Here is a 12,555-nt window from a genome sequence, read left to right as displayed (position 1 = left end):
GGAACACATGTTGGAAACTGACATGTGGACCCTGCATCAACATTTCCATATCAGTAATAGCACCTGACATTTCAAAATAAAATAAAGTATTATTGAGACAATGTATTGTTTTAAGATCAGGAACGCTTGATGTAATTAAGAAATGACAATCATAGTTTGTCAAATCCACAGTACACAATGGTGAAGTATTACAAAGCCAGTATCAGTTAATATATCAGTACTGAAAGTTTGCTGTTTTGGTTAGGCTCTACTCTACCTTGAAAAGGACAATTTGTTGTTTCCACAGACTTTATGTAATCACATCAATTAAATGGAAAATTACAGAGTGAGCTGTGGACACAAAGCTGCATGGGCTAGATACTTTGACCTACTGGAGGAGACCCACTTTAGAGTCTCCATAGTAACTCTTGGAGTTTGCACAAAGGACCAAGAAGTGCAGTGTTTGCTCGTTTATAACAGCTGCAGAAAGAAGACTGCTGCTGATGCTGAAGGTGTTCTGATAAATCCCAACTTGAAGACCAAACAGTGTTACTACAGTAATCTATATAGTTTGACTTCAAAGTGTCACTTTTTTCATGATTGGTGTCAAAACATTCTAATTACATCCACGGCGAAAACGAGCAGTAATTTTACAGGCAAAGAATTCACAGAAGATCACAGACAATCAAATGTAAACAGTTTATGGTCCAATTCGTTTGAATGACAGACCACTTTCAGCCTACACTTGAAGAGCAGACGTGCTCATGTGAGCTGCTTCTCACAGGTATGAGTAGATTTTTCCTTTAGGTTCTCAAAAGGTTGGAAGTTTGATTACATGTGCCAGCCTCATTTCTCCTCCTGTGGTGGGCTAGTTTGCATTCTGTGACAAAGCAGGATTCAATTCAAAGTGTCAGTTTAACTTTACAATTCATTTCCAAACACATTTAAGGCAGGATATCCGACACATGACATCCAGACATTTTAGCCCCAATTACAGAGATTCTTCTTACAGTGTATTTGTCAGGTGAGAGCCTGCAGGCACGGTTTTATCTTTCCTCTCCAATCGTCTCATTCTCTCATTTTAAACATAGATTTGTGTAACACCAGCAACTGAGACAGCAGCAAACCACAAGTTAGTCCTTAATAACATGGCATCATATATACACACACTGCTTTTTCCTCCATTGTTCAGTCCCTTTCACACTTTGACATGAGGTAAGGTATGGCGCCCAAGTGCAATGCTCAATTGTGCTACATGTACAAAAAGAAAAAGAAAAAAAAACAAAAAGAAAAAAACTTTGCCAGTAGAAGAAAACATCGTCCACTCCAAATAATCCAGGGCTACCTTAATTTCAGCACTCCCACACACGTCTTCATCTCCATCTGAAAAGGATCCTTGTTTTCCATCGGTCACACATAATACAGTGGGCGTGGCACCGCGAGCGATTTCACATTTGTTTTCTTTTTTTAAAATAATCCCTCTTCTGTCCCTCCCAGAGTCTCACTGATGATTAGTGTGTTCAGCTCTGTGTGTTTACTACAGAGTGAGGAGTGGCAGGGTGAAACTGATAGCCCACAGTGTCTCTAATGGGGGAATGAGAAATCACAGCCTGGTTTTCATAGTTCCACTCTGCCTGCTTGAGAAATAATAACAGATTGCACTCTGACAGTGATAAGCTGGAAAAAGGTGGACTGAAGTGTTGCAAAGTTTCACATTTACTCTTCACGTAGTATTCTGTTGGACCAAAGGAAGTGAATGGGAATCTGGGAAAAAGAAAGAATCAGGTTGCTGCAACAAACGGGTCAACAGAAATTTGGAATTTGTGGCCATATTCAAAACTACCGTACTGCAGCAGCTATCAGTCTGAACTTCGTTTGGGTGTTTGTAACACAGAATACTTCTGCCCTCTGTTGTTGATCGAACCCTTTCGGGCACCCAGTCAGAGCCAGTTCCTGTCCTGAGTTCTCAGGTTTATGTTTTCTCTAGTAACACTTAGCATGGGTCAGAGTTAGAAAATGTCTGCAGTGGGTCTTCAGTCAGCCAAGGACACTGGAGCCAATCAGTGACATGATTTATTTAGGAATAATCTTCAGTTTAATTACGGAGTTTAGATCAAAAGCAAGAACATATACATTCATGTTGATTTGTGTATTCAGTGTGTCGCTGAAGATGCTGTGAACAACGCTACTCAGGAGGCTACTCCACTGACTCCACTAACCCTGCCAGTAAAACAAAACAAAACTCCAGGCCAAAAATCCAATCCTGCAGCTAAATGCTTTCACCAGGCATTTTCCTTTTCAGTGTTCCCCAAGTCAGTTTCCACAGACCCACTCTAAACAATGACCCACCTTGGCCAAGCATCATAGCTAACATTGTCCGTAGCCCATACATGGCAAGTCATCTGGATTTGGAGACGACTACAGGTAATGACCGAGCCGTCCGAGTACGGGCAAACGCTGGTTTGGAAAATGCACCCGTGCAGGATCTGGCATGTGGTTTTTGAAAACGGCGTCAAGGCAGGCACATATTTGCATACAGAGTGGAGGACTGAGAGCCAATCACGAGTGGTACTCTACACCCACGGAGATGCATTCTAATGACGGACTGAAGTGGGCTGTCCACTTTGGATCAGAACACTGAATAGCCTTGTTAACATCAGATACGAGCAGGGCCTGCGATCTAGTCCGTGCACACGCTGGTTTCCTCCCACAGAAGGCACTAAGATCTGAGTCACATCTTTGATTCAAGACAAGCGACGCAAATCATTATGATGGAACTGGAGATTGGCTTATTGTATACTGAAGATCTGATGTAGACGGCGCTGTCAGAGTGCACTGAACTGAACTGCAGTCTTGTGCAGAAATGAACACTGAGAGGACGGTCCTTTGAGGTAGAAGACCTGTGTGGAGGATTTTGTGACCGATTAGATTTCAGATCGCTATACTAACAGTTCAGGTGTCACACAGGTAAAAGTCTTTTCCAACCCTTATTTATGAAGACAGAACTGAAGAGTTAAGTCAAGTATTTTCACCGCCTATTTTTTGGAGCAAATTTAAGAGTGCAATCCGATTACCTCTACAAGCACGTATCCTCGTGTGATCAATCAATCGTCTGTTTTACCCCTGAATTCGAAAGGAAACTCTAAATTGTTTGAAATGAATAGATGATGAAACTAATTTATGTGCAGAGAAAACAATTCCTATCCCCGCCCTCTAAAAATCATCAAGTGCCTCAAGTATGAGAGGGGAGAAGAGTCGACCACACAGCTTTCCTTTACAGCTCTATAGCAAACAAACAGGACCACCAAACTAAACAGTTAAAAAAAAAAAAAGGAGGTCAAATAAAGAGGTATTATAGTTACAGTGCAAAAAAGATGAGAAGTTCAAGCTTAATACAAAAAAAAATTAGCACCAAACAAAAAAGAAAAACAAAGACAAGAAAATGCATGCAATTAACTGAGGTATTCAAGTGAAAAGGGCTTATTTATGAGGGCGAGGGGGGAGACATTTAGCAAGAAGCAAAAACCACAGACGAGGCTGGTATTCTTACCCTCGGGAACTGACTTCATTCTCATAGTGTCACATCTACTATAGCTTTGGTAGGTAAGGGATGTGAGGAACACTGTTGAAATGAATTGGTCTTGTTCACAAAGACGGTCTGAAAAGATTCCGTGTCACACACGAGTATCCAACTCATAGAAAATTCTGCAGCATATTGAACGGGTGAGTTTCTCTTTTTTCCTCGTATCAAAACTGGATGATTTCCTGTGGAAAGACATCTATTGCGCAAGACTGACCAAGTCGACTCCATCCACTCTTAGCATCGCTAAAACCAAATCGCAGAGATAATGCCTTAAACATCTCACCTGGCTGTCGCACTACATATAGCCGTAGACTTGAAACATTTATAGAAGCCATCCAGTTGTCTCGGTTTATACATAAGCTACAAGAACATGCAACCTCAAGTGCGGTTAGAAACTAGTTTAAATTACAGTAACTGGGAATGTTGTAATTCCTATCCGTTTTGCAGGATGACGGTGAGCCTTAGCATCTAAGGCCGATAATATCATTTATGCATTTCATATATATTTATATACTTTGCTACGTATATGATTTTGGTGTCAATCTGACCACACCATTTTAAAAATAACAGATCCTAATGGAATAAGTGCAAAACTGATCAAGAATACATTTCAAGACAGATTAGACAGAAATGCCACCAGGTGTTCGCTCCAGTGGTATCTGTTAGCCACGTCTGCCGTTAGCATTTTACAAACCGCTTTAAAACTGACTGGCACTAGTGCACAGGCTGAGGGGTTTAGCGTTTTTTTTTCTTTTTTCTTCCTACATACACCTCTGATTGAACTATGTACAATCTAATACTACACAATAAGCATAAGCCTCATCTCACTGACACAAGGTTAAAAACAGATGACAACAAAAAGAACAGTGGGGAATTGACACTGTGACCTGACCTTTTTTTTTTTTATATATAAACACCTTGCTATACGTTAATAAAGCACTCATGATTACACAAAGCAGAAAGGAAAAGTAAAGATTGTGTTTGCGCAAAAAAAAAGAAAGGTAGAATATCTAATGTGAAATAGGCTGTGATATCAGTCTTCTTCAATTGTTGTGTCTGCACACAGTGTTCCCTGGGTGCCGTTGTTGTGCCATCACAGGCTAAAGATACAGGGCTAGTATCGTGCTGTGTTCGGAAGCCGACGTTGCTCTGTCGGCTTCGGTAACTTAGGTGCTAATGTTGACAGCTCAGTAAGAGAGCTCAATTGTTTTGGACCTGAGGTTGATTGGCTTTGAGGCTGCGCAGAGCTCGTCGCGCCGCTGCCGACTTGGCAATCCGGTAGCTGCGGCCAACACCTTTAAACTTGCCCTTTCCGACGACCTCCACCGTCACGCGGACTTTCCCATCATACGTTCTTTCTGCGGGGCTGCAAAGACAGGAGCGGGAACAACTGTTATTCTGAGTAATATACCAGCATTCTTTGAGTTGAATATCACACGTCCAATAAGAAATGATTCAAAAAGGTAGGGAAAAAAGGTGATTATATAGAGGCTTAACCCTTTAAAACATGAACCATGAAATAACTCCCAGAAATCTTTAATTGTTTTGATAACAGTGTTTGTTGAACCTTTACACAAAATATATCAAATTTGAATCTGCATATATGAGTATTAATTTGTATCACATTTGCTACATTAGCCACATTTTGCAATTCAGCCATTAAACATTTATCATGCAATTTACATCATTTTTTTTAAGGAAAAAGAAAAGTCACGCTGATGATGTAGAAGTCTCAAAAACACACAAAAACCCTTGTAATCAAATATGATACGCTTCCAGAGATGGAGTTTTGCATAAGTAAGAAGATGTCAGAGACCAGTGTTAGTCCAGTATGATTAGTATACCTTTTATATTTTGATCATTATGCTAATTACACACTGTCCAAAAGTTTAATACCACTAAATTCAGCTGCCCTGAGTTAATAGCATCCACCAAATCCTTTCTTCTGTTTCTTTAATAGTTGATCCCATCTTAAAGAAAATATAATTATTTTGTTATCTATAAATTTGTACATGTAAAGCTGTTATTTACATATATTCCTGAACAGAAAAAACTACTTTTAGTGGTGGAATATTTTGCTCGATTAATGTGTGATGATATTTAAAAATCCTTTTGAAAGACACAAAATAATTTCCTTGTTTTTAAAATCACAGCTGGCCTAATAAATTTAAAGCACTGCACTTTTGCCCCTGTATGTACAGTCAGTGTAGCGAAGCTGTGCTCTTCATGTCCTACCTGAACTTTGCAGTTTCTGGTTCCATCTCGAGCAGCTCTCTCACAGGAGAGCGTGGCACATTGGCAGAGAATTTCTCTGTAATTGGTGAGGGGATGAAGATTGGTGAGGTAGAAAGAGATGGTATCATGACGATTCAATTGACACAACCACAGAAGTGGCAAATTATCATGAATGTTTGCAGTCATTCAAGCTCTCTGCATGCGCTGCCCATCAATCACGGAGGATAAACAAGAAACACAGAAATAAATAGAGAAACATGCTTCCACTCTTTCTCACCTATAAGTGGCCTCATCATTGGATAATACACTTGCCACACAGTCTCCAATGACATCCTGCTGTCCATGTAAATTGCTCCAGCTAGCGACTCAAAGATATCTCCCATGGCCTTAGGGACTTCAATGTCCTCCTCCTTCTCTTCGTCTTCTTCGGAGCGTCGCAGCTGGAGACAAAAACAACAAAGCTGTGCGTCAGCTGACACACTGACAGCTGTAACACCCCCAACCAGTTACAGCTGCCCCTCCCTGAGCCCCTTTCTGTCAGAGGTTCCTTCCTGTTAAAAGGGAGTTTTTCCCTTCTCAATGTCTATCTGCACTCTGACAGGTTGCACTGATGGCAACACAATAACCAGATCCCAGTTAATTACATATGGAGTCCAGTACTGTTCCCAGTCTGAGGCTTCTTATATAGTGCTTTTCTACTCTTAGCACTCAAAGACTTTTACACAACTCATTCACCCATTTGCACAAGCACTTTCTTCTATGCTCTCTAACATTCACATGCATTTATTTCCGATGGATGCACCGGAGAGCAACATGGGGTTAGCATCTTGCCCAAGCAGACAGGGATCGAACCATAACCCTTCCAATTAAGTAGGTGACCTGCTCTACCACCTGAGCTGCAGCCACCCCGTGTTAACTCTATGCTATCAGCCTAATCTTCTTCTGTGTAATGGGGACATTGTGAGTGACTTTCCTGTAAAGCTGCAGAATTTAAGCCTCTGTCTGTTTAGCGTTACCAACTCACATTAAGTCATCTCTCCATTGCTTTTACAGCTTTTTCTGTCTGATTTGACCCCCAAATATGTTATTTTATTGTTCAGCTTAGGGCGCTCTGCAGAAACATTGAGAAAGGATTAAGCCAATGGCTATGGTAGGAAAGAGTGTGCGAGTTATTGCTTAATTTCTTTCTCTCACTTTTTTATTTTTATAAATGCGTTCTTGTTTATATGCCTGCTGTCCCCTAAGGCATAAAAGTCCTTAAGCACAACGAAAGGAGATTTTGGTGCCAAGCTAGCCTTTTGCAGACGAATGAAACCCAAACGTTGGAATATGAAAACAGCTTAATAAAAGCTGGCAGCCTCGTTATTCGCGGCGAGCGGTTCTTGAACTTATTTCAGAGGGCAAAGCTACAACAACAAAGATTAGGCTTGTTCCTGCAGAAGCGATAATAACCACATTCTTCAGAGAAGCAGGACTCACCTCAGAGTCCATGCCTTGCATTTCATTCTTCTCCAGCTGAAACTGCACAAAGTCATCAATGACGTGGAAAAGCTCTGGCGAGATGGCCTTGAAGTACTTGTGATAATCGTATTTAACAGCCAGAGAGGCAAAGATGGTGTTGTTGACGAGCGCTGAGCGCAGGTCGGTCAGTACTCCAGGAGAGTGCTGCCGTGGGTCTTCGTAAAGGTGCTTTGTTATGAGGTAGTCTAGAATTGCATCGCCAAGAAACTCCAGCCGCTGGTAACAATCTAAGAAAAAGTGAAAGAAGCACAGATTTGTCAACTGGAGATGCACAACTAAGAATGAAGGACAAAGTCAGTAAAGCATAAGGTTTACTGACCTGTAATGGTGTTATAATGGTAGGAAGCGTGAGTGAAGGCTTGCAGGAGATAAGCCTTGTTCTTAAAAGTGTAGTTGATCTTTTTTTCAAAGTTCTCAAAGCCAGATATGAGGTGGTTGAGAGTTCGTTCTGCATCTGGATGGTCCAGCATGCAGCGGGGTGGGATCTTGAGCCAGCCGTAACACAGGTCTGCGACTTGAGTATGAGTGTGAACCTGTGCCGCTGCTCCAGTCGGTGGACCTCTCTCCAATGGTAAAACCTGTTGTCGTTTTATTAAAAAATAATAATAATAATAATAGGAGAGAGAGAGAGTTTTGCCTTGCATTCTTTAAAACGTTACTTTCAAACAGTGCCATGTCTGTAAAGCTTGGGTCCTTCCAGATTTGAGCTGATGCAAGTACTCGGTCCATAATTCTCAATATTTTATGCATCACAAAAATTAACATCATTAACATCACTGCAATGTTTTCCTGAACAATGCATGTCGCCACTCAAACTCCATAAACTCCATGTTAGGACGCAGGGGGAGGAGCTTGCTTAACTTTGCGATCGCCTAACTGGCATGTTCAGTAACTGACATGTATCTGAATTATTTATAATTAATATAAAAATATTATCAAATATAATTAACTATTTATTTGAACTGAGTCAGGAACATATAAGACCAAAAGTGAAGCGTGTTGCAAAGCTGAGGCCAACAGCAAAACAATGAACAGTAATAAAAAGTTTGTTCTGAAAGCTGGTAAAGTACATCCAAATCAGTATTATAATTCATGTATTAAGTTCAGGCCCAGGTTTAGTTTTTTCTATAGTTATTAAATAACACAGTAACAAAGTATTTGCCACTTTCCACTGTTACAAAAGTGAAATCTAAATTTGAAGAAGCCACTTTCATCTGTGGTTTTCACTTTGGACTACTCAGGTTCTCTGCAAATGCTAAACAAGCCTGAAAGAACAAACAGGCAAAGGAAAAAGTGCATTCTCCAAAATCGGGGAACTCTTTTATAGATGTTATAATAAAAAACTTAGGGAGAAGCAGTGGCAGGAAATATTCCACATCATGTTTATGCTCATCAAAAGGACATGTGGTTTTATTAGGATTCTCAATTGATTCATTTTTGTGCGTGTTCATTTGTTTCTGCATTGCGATGCATTCAGAGCTCACCTTGAGGCCCAGTGAACACAGGAACATTTGTGCAGCTCTCTCTCCACAGCTGGTCAGGTAGCAACCTAGCAGAGCCTCGACACAGTCAGCGATGCTCTTGTCTGCGATGCACTGCTCTGTATGCAGGTCGTAGGATATGGACTGCTTACCGAGCTCAGTGCCACAGTTCTCTTCCGATGGATTCCAAAAGCCTACCACAAAGTCATCCTCCTCACCGGCCTTGCTGGGGTCCAGGTAGCACATTGCATCCCACGAGCTGTAGTCAAACTCCTCAGGTGAGGGCCCACTGGGCACCTGCTCTGTGGGGTAATGAGCTGCGGTTGGATGGGAGGGCTTCTTGGGGGTCTTCCAATCATACGGAGATTCCATAGCTGGTGAGGAGCCTGAAGCTGGAGTAAGATTGGGAGGGAAGCCACTCAACGAGATCTTCTTCCCAAATGCTCCAGATCCCAGCAACATGTTGTCAATGAAGCGGATGTGCTCCTTGTAATACTCAAGATCATCCTCCATGTTCACTTCATCTTTTGGCTCATCTTTCAGCATCAACTCGCCATCTTCATCTACATCCTCGCCCTCGTCATCATCCTCATCATATTCGTGTCCAGATCGCCCATTAGCCAAAAGCTCCTCTTTGGCCTGCATGAGGAAAAAAAAAAAGTCAATATAGTCCAAAAATCAATAGTTCATATTTCTATAGTATAATCACTGAAGTCTCTTCAGCACAAATTACTTTCTCCTGGGAGTAATTAAGTAATGTACTGCATTAGGTTTAACAAAATTGTTCTGTGTCATGTATGTAATACGTTACCTTTTTAAAAATAATAACTCCAACACTGATCACACAACAAAGAGAAGAAACGCCTCCAACGCACACAAACATTTGAGCACACAGCTCATTAGCATGAATGTAATCTCATTGATATGCTGTGGAGCCAATGAGAATTGATAAGGAATCAAATCGATAACCAATAACAATAACGTAATCAGGTCTGCTGAAGCAGGTTTCCAGAGGCAAAATTAATCAAAATGCAACTTTAAGTATGTGAGCTGTCATTCATAGCCTACAGTTTAATGTGTGTTTAGTGAAGTATGCATATATAGACTACACATTGACATTAACAGACGATATGTCCTAAGCATTATCAAAAAACATAACTAAACTCTTAATAAAAGTCTAATTGTGCACAGCGACTGTGTCTTGCTCCATTTTGTGAGTGTTTCTGTAAAAACACAGAGGAGACTGCTATCTGAACTAAATTAGAAAATGAGCCTGTCTCAGTGTTTTACTGCTTTTTATTGTTAAGCATTAGTTTTATTGCAATTTATTTCTGTTTTACATTTTCCTGCAGTTATTTCTGGGACAGTATATCATTCAACACAAACACAGTATCGCAGGCCTGTTTTCAGCACTCTGGATATTTCCTGCATTCACACAGCATTAGTCCATCTCGTTTGTTATGCCACTTTTAAGCACTGTTGATGCACATAATGTGCCTAATTAAAATCATGTGGGGCACCAGGTTACTTTCAGTTCAGCATAAAGTTGAATTTGTCTTTGGCCTGTTCTCTTAGCAACAGACTTTCATAGATTATTGGTACAATCTGGAGCAAAGGCTATACAGCATTGTGTAATTTCCCACATCCATATGTGGATAACGAAAAGGGATGCCAGGGATGAAAAGTATATAGAAAGCTAGCACCACACGAACCATGAACAAACTGTCAGGTGAACATCTAATTTTATGGTATGTATCATCATCATCACTTCAAAAATAGATCTCCTTAAAATGTTCAACGACTGGATGTTTGGGCATATGGTTTGATTCACTGAAGGTTATTATCTAAAAGGAAAAGATTTTAGTCTTTTCTGTTTTAGGTTGTTCCTTTTTAGCTCACATCTGACCATTAACTGTGTTTTATTTCAAGCCGTTTTTCCCAAGTGGTGTATAAAAGAGTGTGTCGAAGGATTTTGGTTTTTAACCTTCATTATGAAAAACATTATCTGAGCTCCAGGAGTTCAAATGAGAGTTCAGACCTGTTCGACATGCAAGCACACAATCTCACCACGAGTTGCAAAACACGGAGAAAGTCTGCCCTCTACTGGCCCGTCATCGTCATTACATGAAACAACCTTTGGAAACTCCTCAGCGAACACACCGATCGACTACCACACAACAAAGAGAAAAAAACAGAGCGTATAAAGCTGCAGTAATCCACTGACCTCCTCTGAATTCATTCTGTCGGTGCTGCTCTTGTCCTGGTTGACCACATATCCAGGAGGCAGCCAGTTAACTGGAGGGTCGAAGATGGACACCACCATTCTGCTAGGAAGCCCTTTCTTCTTTCCCAGACGGTACAGGTTACAGTTGCTCACCTGGACATCAGGCAGAGTGTGAGTAACACAATGAAGTCATCTTGTCTTAATGGACACTGTGACATCAGCCAAGCCAGGACACAGTGCAAAGATGAGTTCTTAAACAGGTTTGCAGCTGTTCCCAAATGACACTAATCAACAGACCAAATGCTAATGCATCCAAGTCATTTTGTGTTATTTGCCTTGTTGTAGACAGCGATGAAAGTGTGTACATCTTCAGCCGGGCTGCATTCCATTATATACTGTTACTGTGTACACACATGCACGGCCTGTACCTTACTACTGCCACACGGTTCAGAGAAATAACATGCGTCTCACCTTCTTGCTGCGCATGTAGCTGAGACGTCCTTCGTGAGCATCAGGGTAGGTACAGAACAGGTATGTAGTGATGGCATGCTTCAGGAAAGAGTCACCGAGCATCTCCAGCCGCTCCAGGTTGAAGCCATCGCTGGCATTAGACAAGGTCAGGGCCTGCAGGATGAGACCGGGGTTGGGCCCCAAGCTCTTGGGTGAGTTTGCTGCGTGGGATCCATGCTGGGGACGAGCACAGACATCAGAAGGTGCTGTGAGAGTGTTGGGACTCGTGGCTGCTCGGCTGCAGACTGAGGTAGCTTTTTTTGTGTGGTCTGAAGTCCTCCCCGATGTACATTCATCACTAGGCTGTGGAGGACTGGAGTTGGGCTTCTTCAAGGTGTGAGGGGGCTGCACAAGAACTGAGGTAGTGCTTTGTACTGATTTGGAGCTCTGCAGCCCAGCAAAGCTGAGCTGGGAGCATTGGCAATTGTCACATTGGGGAAGGTGCTCATTTTGGTTGCCATCGTCACAGCTAGCAAAGAAGGCAGTGCCATTAGTTAGGTTCCTGGTGCAGGGGGCTTCTTCAGAATCTAAAGCTTTGAAGTCCTCCTGCTCAGACATGGAAGAGTGCTCACCACTGGGAAGCATTAGGGAACTGGGATCAGGGCTTATAGTCTCTTGGTGCTTACAGTGACTGGCACCTTCCTCGCTGCAGGACTCAGGGCAGGATATGAAGGTTTTGCTGTCAATAGACCTTTTCCAGCCGAAGTCCAGGTTTGGATATCTGCCACATACAGAGCATCTACATGTTAGCGTGTGCACACACACACAAGTTGTTCACAAACAACAAATCCTAAAAGAGAAGATTCGGTTTTCTTAACTAAGATCAGACATTAACACTAACTCATCAAGTCCCAATGGGACACTTTGGTCTGGCCATTCTTGTGGATGTTACTTTGACATGTGCCACCCACATCAGCATTCTAACAACTTTATCATGCAATCAACTCGTTTTACTGTGCAATAGGAAAAAATGTGCAATTTTGAGGACACCAACATTTATATAGTCCTTTCCTAGTCTAATA

The 12,555-nt window shown here is 41.6% G+C and overlaps 1 protein-coding gene across 7 annotated transcripts in view; it reads right to left on the bottom strand.

The window, feature by feature from the left end:
• Positions 1 to 455: 455 nt before the first annotated feature.
• Positions 456 to 12,555, bottom strand: part of dicer1 (dicer 1, ribonuclease type III) — a 31,299-nt gene continuing 19,199 nt past the window's right edge. For all 7 annotated transcript variants that reach the window (XM_026151936.1, XM_026151933.1, XM_026151934.1 and 4 more), the window contains 8 exons: positions 11,495 to 12,254; positions 11,024 to 11,176; positions 8,803 to 9,438; positions 7,638 to 7,896; positions 7,277 to 7,545; positions 6,075 to 6,237; positions 5,798 to 5,873; positions 456 to 4,928 (listed from right to left, as the gene is read on the bottom strand). In XM_026151936.1, coding sequence (XP_026007721.1) covers positions 4,763 to 4,928; positions 5,798 to 5,873; positions 6,075 to 6,237; positions 7,277 to 7,545; positions 7,638 to 7,896; positions 8,803 to 9,438; positions 11,024 to 11,176; positions 11,495 to 12,254 — 2,482 coding nt within the window. In that variant the 3' untranslated portion in view covers positions 456 to 4,762. The remainder of the gene's footprint in view (positions 4,929 to 5,797; positions 5,874 to 6,074; positions 6,238 to 7,276; positions 7,546 to 7,637; positions 7,897 to 8,802; positions 9,439 to 11,023; positions 11,177 to 11,494; positions 12,255 to 12,555) is intronic.

This window comes from Astatotilapia calliptera, chromosome 19 (assembly GCF_900246225.1).
Source record: "Astatotilapia calliptera chromosome 19, fAstCal1.2, whole genome shotgun sequence".
In the NCBI taxonomy this organism is placed as follows: Eukaryota; Metazoa; Chordata; class Actinopteri; order Cichliformes; family Cichlidae; genus Astatotilapia; species Astatotilapia calliptera.
Note: the sequence above shows the minus strand (reverse complement) of the source record. Positions and strands in the feature narration are given on the sequence as shown.